Here is a 17,272-nt window from a genome sequence, read left to right on the forward strand (position 1 = left end):
AGAGTGTGTGTGAAACACGCTCGTCCACGCTGAGCTACTCAGCGAGCGTCAGTGGGGACAGGACAGGCTGAAAATGGCTCTCATCTGTCTTTGGTGCTGCAGACCGGGCGTTAACTCCTTCAGAGCCCGCGCAGGGAGGGTGCGGCCCTGGGAACCCAAGCTGCCAGGCAGCCCGGCAGATCTCCACCCGGCCCACATTTCACATAAAACCTACATAAACCGGTATAAAACCACCTCAGGAATAGTTCTCCCACATGATGAGAAAAAAGTAAAAAACAACTTGAATGTCCCTAAACACATAAAACCCTCCATCTGAGAGGAAATATCTACAAGAGGAGCTACAATAATAATCTCATTTCTTGTTTAAAATGCAAGGACACTTTATGATAAAATAGAATATTAAAAATGCCACCTTAAAAAATATTCTGTAAATGTAAACTATACTCTCTCTCTATTTGCAAAAACTCTAAGTTAATGTACATATATTCATTATCATATGCTAGGAGTTCATTACAGGACTTTGTCTCAATACTGCAGAGTGTTAAAAAAAAAAAAAAATCTGAATGTCCCCTAAGGAGTTAAACAGGAATAGTATATTTTCATGCATCTCCTGCTTTGACAGATGAAAAATGTCAACTGTCCTGTTTTTATTTTCAAGCTTTTGCACTATTCATCTGGTTCATTAGTGCATCTCGATGCTGCCCCTGACAGCTGCTCGCCCTCTCCTCTCAGCAGCTGAATTTTTCAGGCTAATTTGATCCTCCACACTGAGACGATCGCCAGGATGATTGACTTGCTCCCTGACCTCCAGGGTCTGACTTCCCTGATTAGTATTCTGGGGGTGTCGGAGGGACGAAAGCCCACTGTCTGTCTGCGGGGCTGGTGGCAGCTCTCTTTTTTTTTGAACTGTAAGCCACCAACCTACAACCCTGTAAGGATGCGATTGCAGCGCTGAACAATAAAGGAAATGTGTAAAACCTACTTTTCCGTGTAAAGGTCCATGTAGCAAAGCACAGCATCTTGATTTTAATTAGTAAAGTCCACTTTGTTGCATATCAATTAAAACTGTACTGCTAGTTTTTTTTTTTTTTTTGAGGTTTCAGGAATATTTGAAAGTCTAATTTTTTGAGTTTAAAATACATTTTCAAAAAAGGCTTCCTATTCCTTCATTGTTAACAGTAAATTCTTAGTGGGATATAATATAAAGTATCTATGTGATGTTACGGCCAATTTTTTAAAGCTAAATTACTGGGTATTTCTAGTAACATTATATTAAAGTATAACTGGAAGGAGATATAACATAAAGGTAAATTAAATTTTTAGAACAATTCTAGATTTTCCAAATGACTTGCATGGAGGAATTGAGAAAATGCATTGAGATGAAAACTAATGTTAACATAATAAATACTTTAATTCAACCATCCACACAACACATAAAACTCATGGATATAGGAATGTCCAAAGCAATAATTTTTATTTTGGTGGTCACTTTAAGTATACACAAAAATGGGATACTGCTTCTCAAAGGCAAATTCAGAATGTGAGGAATTATTTCAGTTTTGACATGAGAGTCTGCTGGTCCTAAAAGAATTATGCAAACTTCCCAAAAAAACACTTAATACCTCATCTTAACTTTTTCTTTTCATTGCTAAATTTAATCTCATCAGTAGAAACCAATTGGCTGTTTACTTTTAGGTGAAAGGGAAAATGCTGCTTTGATAATATAAACTGTAGCCTGAAGAAATCTAAAGTTACCTAAACAGGTATAAAATATTTTAAAATGTATAAAGTGACTTTTAAACATTACAGTAACTTAATATAATCAAATCAGTTCTTTTCGACATTGTACCAAATTATTAACAGAATATAATATAGTGAACATAAATCTCTTTTAACCTCATGAGCAGACATAAAAACATGTATTTTTTAGTCACTAATTCATAACTTTTCATAATAAAAATTATTCTAAGGATGTTATTTAAGAACATCTAAAAATCCTTTCTTTTTAAGTGGTCAGGAGTCACTTTAGTAGGAAGAACAAAAATATTCTTAGGTTCCTTAAATTAAGGAAATTTGAATCTGCAATCAGTAAAATAACCAAGACCATGATATACATTAAAAAAAACCTTCTGATGCTCTACTCCTAAGTAGTGGTGGAGCAATTAGAACAGATGATCCCATCATATATTTCATTTAAGTCAGGAGGATAAGAGACAAAATACAGAGTAAGAAATATATTGGTTTCTATCTACCCACTTTAGATTTCTTTTGTACATATTAAAATATGAAAATGATTCCTTCACTTTATTTTATTAAAAGAATTACTTAGATGTGGACTAATTTTTAATAAACAGCTTTGACTCAAAGCCTGTATTCCTAGGAAAATTACCACTCAATTAAAAAATAAAATTATAGATGTCATTAGGTTGAGTGTTCTTTGATACTAATTCTTCTATAATGTGGAGGTAAAACGTGCTCATGATATGCTTTCTTCTACACATCCGAATTATTGCACTGCAACATCTGCTAGAGGACCTACCTACGTGCTCCCCTTCCCCTGATACACTATCACCACAGGAGGAGAGAGGTTGCCGCGCTGAGCTTCACCAACACAAATCGCTACTCGCGGAAACTAAACTCAGGGAGAACCTGGAAGAATCATCTGTTCACATACTATCCTTAAAGCTGCAATACTCTACGTAAAAGTGCAAAAAAATACTGATAAAGATATTTACCGTGCTTTCATATTTTAAATCCATTTCATTATACTTCTCCTGCTATGCACAGATATGCAAGTTTTTATAGATGTTCAAATGCATGTTTATAAATAAGATACGCAGAAAAACATTATATTAACATAAAAAATATTTTAAAAATAAAATTCTCATCCAAAGGAAACAATTTAAAAATATACGAGAGGAAGTAAATATGCAGGAATGTATAGTCACTAAATTCCATTATAAAAAGTTACTAAGTCAATGAATTAACTCTTCACATTTAACAAGCTAATTCTTAAACATCATCCAGGAAAAAATAAGTGTCTACTATAAGGAAAGGGGAAACATTACAGTGAGTGAAAATACATCAATATATGGACTTTATCAACATTACCTACCTCATATAGCAGACAGCCAAGGGACCAGATGTCAGATTTGAAGTTGTATCCATTTTCATGTATTCTCTCGGGAGACATGTAATAAGGTGTACCCACTGCAAAAAACAAACCAAATAAAGTAAGAGGAGGATAAAAATGAAGATGCAGCTGTGGTAGGAAGTTACACACAAAATTCTGGGTTAAAAAATGTCACCAAAATAATTCATTAGGACCAGAAAATTATTTTTGAGAATATGCAAAACTTTTAAATTTCCTCTTTACTCCCTGACCCTTAAGCAGCACATTTACATCTATCCTATATTAAAAAAAGTCTAGGGGGTTAAACTTTATTTCCTCTTGATCTATTCAAGGAGAATCTAGGAAGCACAATTAAAGGAAAAAAAAAAAATAAAAAGAATTCTAATAAAATCTACTTAAGTGGCTCACATTGATTTCATTTCTTTATTTTCTTGAACATGGCTTGCGTATCCCAAATAATTAAGTGTGATAATATAATAATTTATTTTAAAATAGTTAATATGTAACAATTGGGTAGAGTGTATATAAATACTTATTAACTTTCACAGAAGCCTCCCTTAGAATATTGTTGTGACTTAAAATTACAATGATATAATCATTGACCTTCAGTACCTTCCTCACTCCCACTTTAGAAAGAATAGAACAGACTTTTGTACATCAAAAGGTTATATAAGAACATGTGAAAGGTCACTGACATCTCTGGAAAAATGTCTGAGATTACTACTAGTGAGACCTTTTAAAGACAAGATACTCTAGATAATTTTGGGGTTTGTTTTGATGGTGGATACTTTTTTCTCGTTTTTATGACCATTTTAGAAAATGCTAACATAATACAATAACTGCTAATACAATACATTAATACTTATTAAACATTTAAAAACATGACATATATAATATATTTTGAAGGGTAAAAACATTTAAGTGACTTTCAAAGTGAATATCTTAAATTTCAAGCTAAGATGGCTGTTATTTCACCATTATTGGCCTAAGGCTTTTTGCCAAATAGAAAAACTTTGAGAATCATATTTAGAAGTTGCACTTGCTTGAAGCAACAGCTACCCAAACTACGCTGCTACTCACAGAGAAAAGGGCATCCCCCTTTTTCTATTAATTTTCATGAACTCCCCAGGTATTTACTATAAATGTTAATGAGACTGTAACTCATGATATTGAACAGGGGTGTTTGGTCAGAGGCAACAAGAAGAGTCACACCCACAATCGAAGCATCGTCCTCAAAGACACGAGTCAGTTTTCCAAAAGAAAAAGTGATAACCTAATGGTTGTGTGTGGAAACTATACTGTGCTACAGGTGAAAACATCATGAACCATGTGCTCACAAGAAATCCTATCTGTAGTGAAATCCATTTTTACTAATAATGGACAGTCCTGGTCAGAATGGATGAAAGGGAAGTATTTATCAAAGTGAAGAAGAAAAGTAAAAAAAGAGTATGCAAACAGGACGATAAAAAAAAATTAAATAAAATATGAACTATTCGGATATGAAATTAATGAGACAAACTTTAAGAAATAAATTATTTAATTGTGACATTTACTTTGAAGACAAACAATTTGCCAATTTCTGCCAGGGTGAGAAAAGCCACAAAACTTTTAGAAATAGCTAGGTTTAAAGAATTTGTACTGTTATTGGGTGAAATAAGCACAAGCTCTCTCGCTTTGGGAGTTCCAACCACTTTCCCCTGTAGTTTGCATAGGCAACACCGATTAGTCCTGGAAGTTCTTACACCTTCCCTTCCTCCCTCGAGGAAGACTAGCAGGTGCAGTGGGAATAATGAGTGGGCTCTGCACAGGCCCCTGGTTTCAGGACATAAAGCAGGTGAGTGGCAGTGAGGAATGTGCAGAGAGAGGCTTCACGGAATCCACAGGGGGCAACTGAAAACGTGAGGCTTGAAGGTTCAGAGTTTACCAAAAGCAAAGGTAACTTCACCCCGCAGCTCTGGGAAACCTGCTGATACATTAGGGGTTTGATATGAGTGTGAAAGATTGATGATAGGGAAAAAGAAGAACAAATGCCAGCATTTTACAGAGATTAGCCCCAGCATCACACCTCAACTGCTACACGAACAACTCACAGACGCCCCACAATGAAGAAGGCAGAGAAAAGAATGATTAGGAATTCACCGCAACTAAACTTAAAATGTAAAAATTAATGTACAAAAAAGCCTCTTCTAGGGAGCTGCTGGAGGTCATTACAAAAAGGGACACACTGAGTTAACACCACTACTTTAAACTGAGACGATGACTCTTCTTCATGTTATAAATAACAAACTTCTTTATATTAAATATGCATGTTTATTTTAATAATTAAATTACATATCCCTTGAATGTATATTAAAATGTAAATCTATGTATGCTACTCACCTCTTTGATTGACACACTTCCAAAAGAGTCATTATGTAAGAAGAGGAGAAAGTTTGTATCCTGCACTACAGTTATTAACTGGTTAACGTCATAACTAACTGCTGACCACAGGCATGAGAGGGAGGTCCACCATCTCCCCTTGCACACTGCCTACAGGGTGCCTCCGTGCTGGACAAGGCTCTTCCGCTGACAGACACTGAGCAGGGAGACTGAGCCCCATCACATAATGGATTCATCCGTACATCTCTACCTAGCAGAAAAGCTTAAATGCCCAGGAAAATTTGAAATACATTTAAATGCAGTGATACGTTTTCCACATTTCAAATTTAATGAATATATAATTATTTCCTAAAAACTTTTTTTTAAAAATCCATGATAGCTGTGTCTATTATTACTGTTGCCTCAAGAATGTTGTGACTTCTTTTAACAGCTGTACAAGAAAAAGGAGAGTTGTGGAGTGATGTGATTAGATAGTAAAATGATCATGCAAATTCCTATGTATTCAGGAGCCTGAGGACTGCAGGATGCATAATTCCACTAATCTGTTGAGAATTTATGGCTGTAGGTAAAATGGGAATATATTTTACAATAGTAGATTCCTATGTCATTTTAACCTCCTGACATGAGTAAAAGTGAGTAAGAAATGGATAACATTATACACAACAGAGAAAGGCTGATATTAGTGGAAAACTGCTAACGAATGAAATGCTATCTGACCTTTCTTTAAAATGTACTAAGACAGTCATTCAAACATAAAAAAATTTTCATATCATTAATTGACTTATTCTAGCTATATGAGAAAAATTTTACATGGTATATACTCTATTAACAATAAATATATTCTAAAATTTGTCCTGAACACAATGAAGACCAATTTTCTGAGGTTCTACATGTTTAAGAGAGCCAAAAAATTAACATGCTGCTAACATGCTGCTATTACGGAATATATGGCTAAATTAACCAATAACTTTCATTTTATCAGAACAAGTTACATACAGAATTTTTTCAACAGGTTAGCTAAAAATTTAGCACTGCAATTTCTGCAAAGACTCAAATACAAAAAAAAATAATAGAGCCATGGAAGCATCTTTTTCAATGGTTAGATTTGGGTTGCTCTTTTCTTTTGTTTTTAAACAAGGAAGCAGGACAAGGCCAGTCTGAGGCCAGGAAATCTGTTCATATCTTCCCTTTACCACTAACCAGCGAGGACCACTTAACTTCTCTTCTGCATCCGTATGATACAGGGAGGAGAAAGATGAGATGATCTCTGAGATCTCTTTTGCTCTAAAATTCTATAGCACTCATAAAAACCCTACAAAAAGCCATATGGAATGTGAAATGGAAAAAAGGGACATATTCCTTTTTTAAACTATTACCTAGGACAGCTGAGCAAAGTATTTTAAGTCAGAGAGTACCAAGAAGCAAATTCAGTTTAGAAATCCTGCTTCTTTCTCTTGGAAACAGAGCAAACTGCAGGAAAAAAAGCTTTGAACATTCCTGGTTGGGAAAATTAAAAGGACGCAAGTCATCTTACACCTCAATTTCACTAAAAAACACACAGACACACACAAGTTTAAGGAACAGGAATTAATTTTCCTTCTTTCCTTCATACTCTTAAATCAGCCCAGAAATTATGTTGGCAGACTTAACAGAGAGAGGCCAAATTTATTTAATCGTAGGGAGTATTATCTGAGGTCAATACAGAATGGCTGAGTGGTAGATCAATATTTCTTCTGCAAAAGGCAATTATAAAATAAAATTTGTCATCTTTTAAGTGTAACTGATAATATTTGAGAGCTTTAGTAATGCTGAGGGAGAAAATCCCACATAATTGTATTGTTACTGTTACTCTCCTGCAGTCACTATGTTAAACGCATTACAAGCATGATCCTGCTGAACTTGTAACAAATGTTTATCAGGCCCCTACTCGAAGGCACACACTGTTCTAGGTGCTGGGGAGACAGAAGCAAACGGGCTAAGCCCTTGACCTTGTGGGGCTCATGGGCTGGTGAAACGGGGACTGTCATGAGGCAGCTTCCTGAGATGTTACTACTATTATTATCTTGTTTTATAAAGGACGCATAGGGAGGTCAGGAAATTTGCCAAAGATCATAAAACTGGTACGGTGTGGACTTGGAATTCAATTCAGGTAGTTTTGTCCCTTGCATTTAAACAGGTAGTTATTTCATTAAACCTGACCACTATTAAATTTGACCGAAAAAAACCCAATCTGCCTCTTTCCAAATTAAGAAGCAGAGGGATTTTCTAAAAGTCAGCACGTAGATATGAAAAGCTAAGGGTCCAGGTTCAATGGGCTACATGTGCAAATTAGCTACTCTGATTGTTTTAAATAAATACTTGTTATGGTGGCTGAGAGGCTAAATGTGCACAGTTTAAAATTAGATAATAGCTTCTTCTCAGAGCAATTATTTAAGTCAAGAAAGGGCTGAAAGTTAAAAATAAATCAGTGACAGTAGCCGATCATACTGACTGAACATATGCTGCCTTTCCGGCCCCAAACCACACTGAACTCTGAAGGAGTATAAGCCAAAGAAAGACCCACAGAGAGGTGCTGGGGAAGGGGCAGGAAAAACAGGAACGTGACCATAGGGGGCACTTGGCACCAAAAATGGAACTGTGCTAATGTCTGGTTCAAGGACACTAATTTTCCAAGTTGAAATCAGAGGATATATCACACTGGTAAATAGTGTGGGGAACATGAATTGTATACTCAGGAGACTCCAGTGTGAAAATTCCGGTATCTGGTGGAGAAGATGGCCATGCCTTTACTCTTCTGGCAACATCACAAATCAGAGAGCCATTTGTCTCGTTGTGGAAGGTAAAGAGGAATTCAAACAACCCTGTAAAAACAACAATATAACTCCCCCCATGGGGTTTCGAATATTGTCTAGCATAAGGATCAGTATCAGAGAGTTCTGGTTAACTTTTTTTTTAATCTATTCCATCTTCAGGATGTACAACAAGCACACAATTACTAAATTCACACATGTACACACAACAAGAAAATCCCCCACCTTTCCCTTTCTGGCGGACGTCATTTAGCAGTGAAATGCCACATTGAAACATTATTAGTCTAACTGTTCTCATTTGCTTTTCTCCTTTCACCAGAGCAAGGTTCAGACAGGAAACACATCACTCTATATAATAAATGCAACTCTGATGCAAATAGATTTGCCTGAACATCAGATAACTACCCCAATTACTTACATGCACCTTTGGAGCATATAATGTGGTTAGATTTTATAGCAGATTAATTTTTCTAACTAAATTCTGTTAAAATTACTTTTTTATCTCCTCCTTTATTCCAGTCCATGATGGAGTAAGCCACTCAGAAGAAGGATTGGTACTAAGGCGAGAAGCCCCATGAGGATTAAATAAACTTTTGTAAATAATAAAAAATATAACTGCCAACAAACTAACAAAAATGATAGAAAAGGACCTGTTTGCAAAATTTATATTATGCTGAGTGTGGTATTTTCTCCCTTGAAAAGTAAATGATCATCACGATGCAGTAAAATACCTATAAGGGTCTATAATAAAAATGTGAAATTTTAATGTCAAAACATCTGTCCAAAAAAGAAAGTGCTTAATTTCAGTAACGTAAACTTCCACTAAAATCTGACTTTTAAACAATTTCACCTTGCCAGGCTTTAGAGGAGGATACAAAAGACTCTAACTGTCAAGTCTACTAAAATGGTGTGGTAGGCAGAATTTCAGCCCCCATGATCTTTGCCACCTGGTGTATGTTATGTTACATGGCAAAAGGGACTTTGCAGACATAAGGTTACAGACCTTAAAATAGGGAGATTATCCTAGATTGTCAGTGAGAGATGCAACGGAAAGGGCAGGAGAGATTCAAAGTGAGAGAGGACTTCTACCCACCGCGGCTGGCTTTGAAGATGGAGGAAGAGATCCAGAAGCCAAGGAATGAAAGCAGCCTCGAGAAGGTGGGAACAGCTCTCATCTGACACACAGCAAGGAGACACGGACATCAGTCCCACAACCCAAAGAACTGAATTCTGCCAACAACCTGAATCAGCATGAAACAAATTCTCCCCTAAGGCTCCAGAAAGAAATGCAGTTCTGCAGACACCTTGATCTTAGCCTGGTGAGAGCCGTGTTGGACTTCTGACCGATGGAATCGCAAAATGATAAATTTCTGTTGTTTTCAGCCACTAAATTTGTGATAATTTGTTAGCGCAGCAATAGAAAACTAACACAAATGTGTTAATGATTCATGCATTGCATGGGAGAGTGGAACATTCAATTCAGTGTGCTGAGAACCAAGAACTACACTAGGCATTGAGGGGCTAGAGAGAAAAGTATATGGTTTAAAAATGTTTGACCTCTAAGAGCTCACTGGATTATTTTGGGATGGGATGAAGTATGTTTTTTGAGGCTTCTCTCGGGGAGTGGAGGGAGTGGGAGAAAATACATTTGCCACAAGAAGAATAAAAGAATAAAATTATGGTCTTTTGTAGCTTAAATGAGCTCTGGCTTGTTCACCAACGGATAGGACTCTAAACTAGGTAATCACCACCACCTTAGAGACCTGCTGAACTAGAGGCACACTGGAGAAAACAGTTCCTGTGCTACACAGCATTAGTGCACAGTTGGTGTGTGAAGCTTGATAAGCAGTAATTTTTGTTAAACATGTTTAAATTGGCCCAAATAAGGTCCCAATCACAAGCATGTGCAGCAGGGATAGCTACAGATTTACTGATCAAGAGAAAAGTCACCAGGGATCAATACTTTCGTGAACTTCATGAATCACTCTGAATTTAAAAATAATCTCTTTGCTCAGAGTTTCCTAATTTAGAATGATGGAAATAACCAAAGGTTATATATGGTTCATTCTTCATTCACCACTTCCACACGTTTCCATTAAGAGAGTTAATTACCCTTTAGTTGCAATGGCTACAAATATGTCACAAAAATGAACAAGTAGACAAAGGATACAACCATTTAAAAGATAAATGAGGTATTTTTCCTTCATCTCACAGCCATGGACAATGCTCACATTCATTATTCCTGGTTCTCCTCTTTCTGTACACGTGAGAGAATTACCCTATCCCACTCCCTTGAGATGGCAGGGCCATGAGACTTATTTTGGCTAAGAAAACATGAATGGGAGTAATTTGTGTTACACTCAAGCAGAAGGGTTTAGTTAAGAGCCAGTAAGTGACTCTCCATGTTCTCTTCCCCTCATGAGATCACAAAAACATATGTTGATACGAACATAAAACAAGATTGAAGCTGCTTAAAATGCCAAGTCACCAGAGAGGGAGGGCAGCTACCCTAGAGAGCCACACAAGGCCCACTGGGGACTTGGAGTGACAAGAGACATAACGTGCCTTAGCGCTAAGAACTGAGATTTTGGTATTGTTTCTTACTGCAGCATAATCCTACCTAAACTTACTGATATAGTCAAATTCATCCTTTGATACATAGCCTATCTCTAAGTGCATTCATTTAACCAACATTTATTGAGTGTCTATTATGTGCAATGCCCTCTTTTAGGCACTTGGGATATGTCAGGGAGCCCAAAAGGCAAAAATCCCTTTCCTCATGAAGCTTAAATTTTAGCTGGAGGAGAGTGATAAAAAGTACTAAGCATAATAAATAAATTACACCGCATATTAGAAGATAGTAAATCCCAAGGAGAAAAGAAAAATTAAAACAGGGTAAGGACCGGGAATTCTATGGGTGGTGTGGGAGTGGGGGTCAGGTTCAGTGTTAAATAGAGGATCGCAGTTTCCTAGTAGATAACACCTACTCTACCCACCACAGACACTGAGGAACGGAGGAGAAAATATGCTTTAAAACTGCCTGTAAATTACAAAATGCTGTAGGCATATTCATGGCTACCGTTGTTGCTGCCATTTGGTAGCGGTAGGGGATTCCTCTGGGTCATTATCACAGGAAATAAGGGTAGTTTGATATGATTTGACTAAAAATCTTATTTGGAATATATAAAGATTATTCTGTGCATTCTGCTATATTTTTAAATATTCAAAGGTAAAGATACTTGATCTCTTAGCAAGTTGCCTCTGGGTCAGAATATTTACATTTGCTGAAAGGAGATTTTAGAGTAAATTAAGAAATAGAAGTGTACCAAAAGAATACTCTGCCTCTTGCAACATGAGAAACATTACACCTTGATCGCCATGTTCCTATTTCACAGGTTTTGGTGCAGTTTCAGTTCAGAAGAGCCACTTCTTTAGAAACATCGCCAAAGATGCTGGTAGACAGAAGGGTTATGAAGAAAGATTTCGATATCCTAGAGGCCTGTTTCCTGTTTATTTCTGAATCTCGGAGCAGCAAGAGCAGTCAGGTCAGGAGACAGAGCAAACTCTGCTTTCGTGTGTAGGCTCCTAAGCCATGTACAAAGCAGAATAAGGTGATTCCAGATGGAACTAAACAGCAGCAAATCAGAAAACAGTAATTGAGTAAGGCAAAATGCCACAAGGTACTGATGTAGTGAAATAATAAATCATGGTGTGGGAGAGTAAACAGAGACTCGGAAGCCACAGACCCTCACCATCTTCCAGCTACACAGCCCATTTGCCTCTCTGGGCTTCAGTTTCCTCAATTCCAAAACGGGAACAATTCACATCCATAGCTCACACACATCTGTAAGGATCTTAGGGAGTTAAATGATTTGCAAACTGTACACAACCGCCATGCACGTTATTAGCCACCTCCAGAAGCATGGGGAGCACTGTAAATGACCAATTTATGTTTGACCAACTGAACTGATCAAATTGCCAATCAGGAGAATGTCTAAAAGCAGGCAGAAAAATAGGAATCTGCTTTAAGTAAATGGAATAGCATGAAAGCACTGTAAACATAGACCAATGTTTTCCAAACTGTAGGTCATAACCCATTAATGAGTTTTGAAATCAATTTAGTGGGCTGCAACTAGCATTATTTTTAGTAAAATAAAATAGAACAGACAATATTAGAATGCGCTACAGTTATAATGGAAAACACTGTTACATGACACTTTTGCTTCAGTTATACCTGCCTATGTTCCTATGGGGTCACAGTGTTGCTGGGGTCATTGTCAAGAAATTTGAAAGCCACTTATCTAGACTATCAAGAAGCCTGATTCAAGGGAGAGATATGTCCTCATCATAAATTTTAAAGACCTAGACATATATATAACAAATTTTCTAACATCTGTAACATTTATAAGGTTCACAATGTGAAAGAAATATGAATATGAAAGAAAAAAGGGCAAAATTCATAGAGATATGTATAATCCTACAATTAGTCTCCCTAGCAACACCCTCTAAATAAATACAAAAAAATAGATTCAAAAGCACTAAATGAAGACCTGACTTAACATAAATCCATGTACAGAACAAAAGGAGGAGGGACAGAAACCAAAGAATTGTCTAGATCATAGACTGTAGGCAGATAAATGGGTGATGAGTCACATGGTATACGCTGCCAAGTTCTGGGTAGCACAAAGCAGGAGGCACTCACAGCAGAGGAAGACAACTACCAGGCAGAGAACCTGAAACAGCAGACAGTACTGGGCATGATGATCCTCAAGACGACGAAGGAGGTTCACCACTGCTGCCTTCAGATCATGTTGCTCTCCTCGTTAGAACCTTGCAGAAGCTTGCCACTGCGCTCGGAGTAAGATGTGAACTCTTCCCACAAGACTCTTCCTTCACCCTGCTCCAGCAAGCCTTCTGCAGGGAGAGCACATCCTGCATCTGCCTCTTCGTATAAACCGCTCCTCACTCAGCCTGCGACATCGTCCCCCAGGTCCTTTTATAGCTGCCTCCTGTGCATCCTTCCAACCTCAGTTCAAACACCCCCCCTCCGAGAGGCCTTGTCTGACCACGCCCTTTCTAAAATACTTCCCCTACCAGTCACTCTCTGTCACATAGCTAACAAATCAGCTTATTTCTTTGTGTTTTTATTATCTATTTCCTGCCACCACAAGGTAAGATCCATAAAGATGCAGAAATAGAAGTATAATGATGTACACCTGAAATTTATACAATGTTATAAACCAAGGTGACCGCAATAAAATAAAAATAAATATCACAAAAAAAAAAAAAAAAAAAGACCAGCACTTGTCTTGTTCAGGCTACATTCCTGGTCCTTTGACCAGTACCTGCATAAAAAAGGTACTAAAACTTTTCTAAAACGAATCAATTTGAGTATTTTAACAGAATAAATAAACCGCACATGCATTCCTTCTCCTCTCCCCTCTTCTTTTTCTGCGTCTTCACCACCACCACCATCACCACGTTAAGACAAACAACTTAACATTCATACAGCACATTACAGTGTTCTGAAAAGACTTTACATTCATTATATTATGAGGTTAGGGACTCACTAGAGGTTAGGGGACAACACAGGATGGTTATTACCTACACTTCTATTTTTATACATTTGGAAACTGAGCCTCAAAAAAGTTAATGAATGGCTTGATCAAGGTCCTACAAAGCAGTGGGCATGTAGATCCAGATGCCCTCCATTCTCTCTGGAACATCTGTTATTTCTCATGTTCAGAACAAAGCAAAAGGAAAAACATGGCTGGCAAAGAATGAGGTAGGAATGTGCAGTCAACGATCAGAACGGAAAGTTAGAGGACACCACACTCTACAGGACCGTGAACACTAAGCCAAGGACTCCGCATGCTATTCTTTAGGCAGCAGGGAAGCATCAAGGATTTGGGAAAAGTAACATAATCAGATAAGGTCTTTTAGGACGATAACTCTGCTGGGAATATGCATAATTGATTAAAAAAGAATATTAGAAACAAGGGAAGATATTTTCCTAAACCAAACATGAAGTGATTATGGATGAAGGAAGAGGGAATAGGAAGTAGAAACATTGTGATTCAATGTATATGGTGGGAACGGGGAGGGAGTGAAGAAAAAGGCCTCTGAGATTTTTTTCAATTTTGAGGATTTGAACATCCAGCAACTTCAGACTTAGTATCCGTAATTTTGGTTTTTTTTTTTTTTTTTTGGTGAGGAAGACCAGCCCTGAGCTAACATCTATTGACAATCCTCCTCCTTTTTTTCCCTTCTTCTCCTCAAAGCCCCAGTAGATAGATGTATGTCATAGTTGCACATCTTTCTAGTTGCTGTGTGTGGGACGCTGCCTCAGCGTGGCCGGACAAGCAGTGCGTTGGTGTGTGCCCGGGATCCAAACCCAGGCCGTCAGTAGCGGAGTGCGTGCACTCAACCACCAAGCCACAGGGCCAGCCCCAGTATCTGTAATTTTTAACCCTGTTAAGGAATTATTCTATTCTATGTTGACATACTTTCAATTTAAAAAATTGGTTCTGAAAACTGATTGGAAACATGGCCACTTATACAACTTTATTTGCTATGGAAAATGTGACAGAACTACAGATTTTATTGTATGTTGATTTGTTATCATGGAATCAAAGGATACAAAAAAGAGATGCAAAATGAATAGAAAATTGAAAAATTCAAAGACTTGTCAATCTCCAAAGGACTGTTAAACACAAAAAAATTTTGCAAGTGTGTGTCCCTATTAAAGAATCAAAATAAGTGAAAACAGTATCCTCTATTTGATTTTTGAACAATAAAATGTATTCTGGAAAAAAGAAAGTATAAATATAAATGCATAACTATAACAAGATGTTTCTAAAATCCTATATATTTTTGCCTTTTTGAATTAAGTTCCTAAAAACATCTTTTTTACAAAGTTAAATGAAATTTGGCTCCAGGACAGACTTCATCTAAAGTAAACTTATTCAGGTTTTTCTTTATGAATTATACACAGATCTCATTTATTTGTAATTTCACTACAACTTAGACCTGCTCTACGGATAAATCATGCCCTACAGACTTTATCCTCAGTAAATCAGAACACAAATCAATATACCCTAAAACTCATAGTTCTATCATATTTTCTATAAGCAAAATAAATTTGTATAGGTGGCCACATTTTCAATCGCGTTTTGGAGCCAACTTTTAGAACTTTTAGAAGGAATCTCTTAAATTTGCTCTTAAAAATATATGATGGTTATAATTCTTTAAAAGTAAAAATTAGGTTAAACTTGTCAACAAACATAAGTCTGTGTCAGGATTTCCATCCTTGATATGTTATACATATTCTTTGTTAGCTGAGTATTTTTCCTGACCCTTCTAAAAAGGATTTTTATTGGGTCCAAATAGCCTTAGAAGGCTAGAGCTCAAAGTTTAATTTTCGATGTTCAATGCACTTTGCTTAGTGAACTTTAGTTTCAAACCATCAAAAGCTTCACTTTGAACAGAAGACAAGCAAGAATAAAAGAAATTTTCTTATTTTAAGAATATTTTTTCTCAAAATAATATGGAAAATAAAAAGTCTAGTGAAAGAAATTATTTTTCTATTGATTCATTGATCAAAGAAACTGTTTCATTGTCACTTCCTCACTGGCTGTACTTTAGGTGTGTCAGAATATTTGTAATTATGTGCATCCCCATTTATTTTATATATATAATAAACATATACACACACATATGTAACTACATGACCCTAAGTGAAATGATTTAGATAAAACCTGATATTAAAAATTCTTAATGAATTATTAAATCTATTAAAATCTCACTCTCTATATCACATAACTTGGACTAAGCCATCACCTAAATTTGGAGATGCGTATGTTTGTAAACCCGGTTTAGAACTTTTCTACGAGGCAGTGGCAGGCAACCTAAAGAAGTCCATTTCCAAAACTGTTAGGATCTGGGTTTCATATGCTGGATCCTTGCGGTCAGGTGACTACTGCATGCTCAGAGTGACAGTCTGCGAAGCAGCATTTAAAAAATACACACGTGTGCACATGAGCACTGGTATGTGCAGGTGCGTCCGGGTGTGTGTGTGAGTGTGGGTGTGCATGTGTGATTGTAACCTGGCACTTCTAAGTAAATTAATGCCAGAATGCTATTACGACATTCAGGCGAGTAACAAAGTCAAAGCATGTTACCTTCATTCATAATAAATGGCACTGGCTTGGAATAATCTAGGTTTTCTTCACAGAAATCCTCTACTATTTGCATTGTAAGTGTTGTAACTTCCAAACAAAACTTTATCAAAGTGCTACTCAAGTTTATGCACTACTTATAGGATTTCAGATCAAATTTTCTTTTCCAAAAAAATCTGTAATGCTCTATAAAAACAAATGTCAAGTGAAAGGAAAAAAACAATCTTACTCTGCATCAGTTGAAATTTTACTTTCTTAAAGTACTTGACAAAATTGAAACTCTGTGAAAAGGGTAAAGTATTATCTTTCCAGCACTCTTTAAACTAAGATCCAATATTCTGTCATTCAGCATATACTGATTGGGTGCCTACTCGTGTGCCAGATAGTGTTCTAGATACAGAAAAATTAAATGACAGGTTCAAGGCCATACAGAACCTTCGTGAGAAAGCCAGTAAAACTTTCAAAAGTCTAGTCAACAAATTCAGATGCTCATTTCACTACTTTGTTGTTTAGTGTAATTCACATATTCCTCATCAGGCCATTTAAAAGTTTTTTATTTCACATTTAAAAACAACAATTTTACCCCCCCAAAAAATCAGTGGTTTTCAGTGAAATTATGACACCAAAGATGGGGCGCCATTAAATTAAAGCCAACTTATTTTTATCTTAATTCTTATTTTATTCTGGCTGTCACCATTTTGTCTAAGTCTTATATTTACAAGGAGAAAATATGGTTTGAAGAGTTTTAAGAGAAGCTCTATCACTCTCTTTAG

The 17,272-nt window shown here is 36.6% G+C and overlaps 1 protein-coding gene across 2 annotated transcripts in view; it reads right to left on the minus strand.

The window, feature by feature from the left end:
- The window catches only part of NEK7 (NIMA related kinase 7), a 147,756-nt gene that overhangs the window by 20,747 nt on the left and 109,737 nt on the right, over positions 1 to 17,272 (minus strand). For both annotated transcript variants that reach the window (XM_087424342.1, XM_087424341.1), the window contains one exon: positions 3,116 to 3,210. In XM_087424342.1, coding sequence (XP_087280468.1) covers positions 3,116 to 3,210 — 95 coding nt within the window. The remainder of the gene's footprint in view (positions 1 to 3,115; positions 3,211 to 17,272) is intronic.

Source organism: Ceratotherium simum, chromosome 36 (assembly GCF_057802395.1).
Source record: "Ceratotherium simum simum isolate JZ-2026a chromosome 36, ASM5780239v1, whole genome shotgun sequence".
NCBI lineage: Eukaryota > Metazoa > Chordata > Mammalia > Perissodactyla > Rhinocerotidae > Ceratotherium > Ceratotherium simum.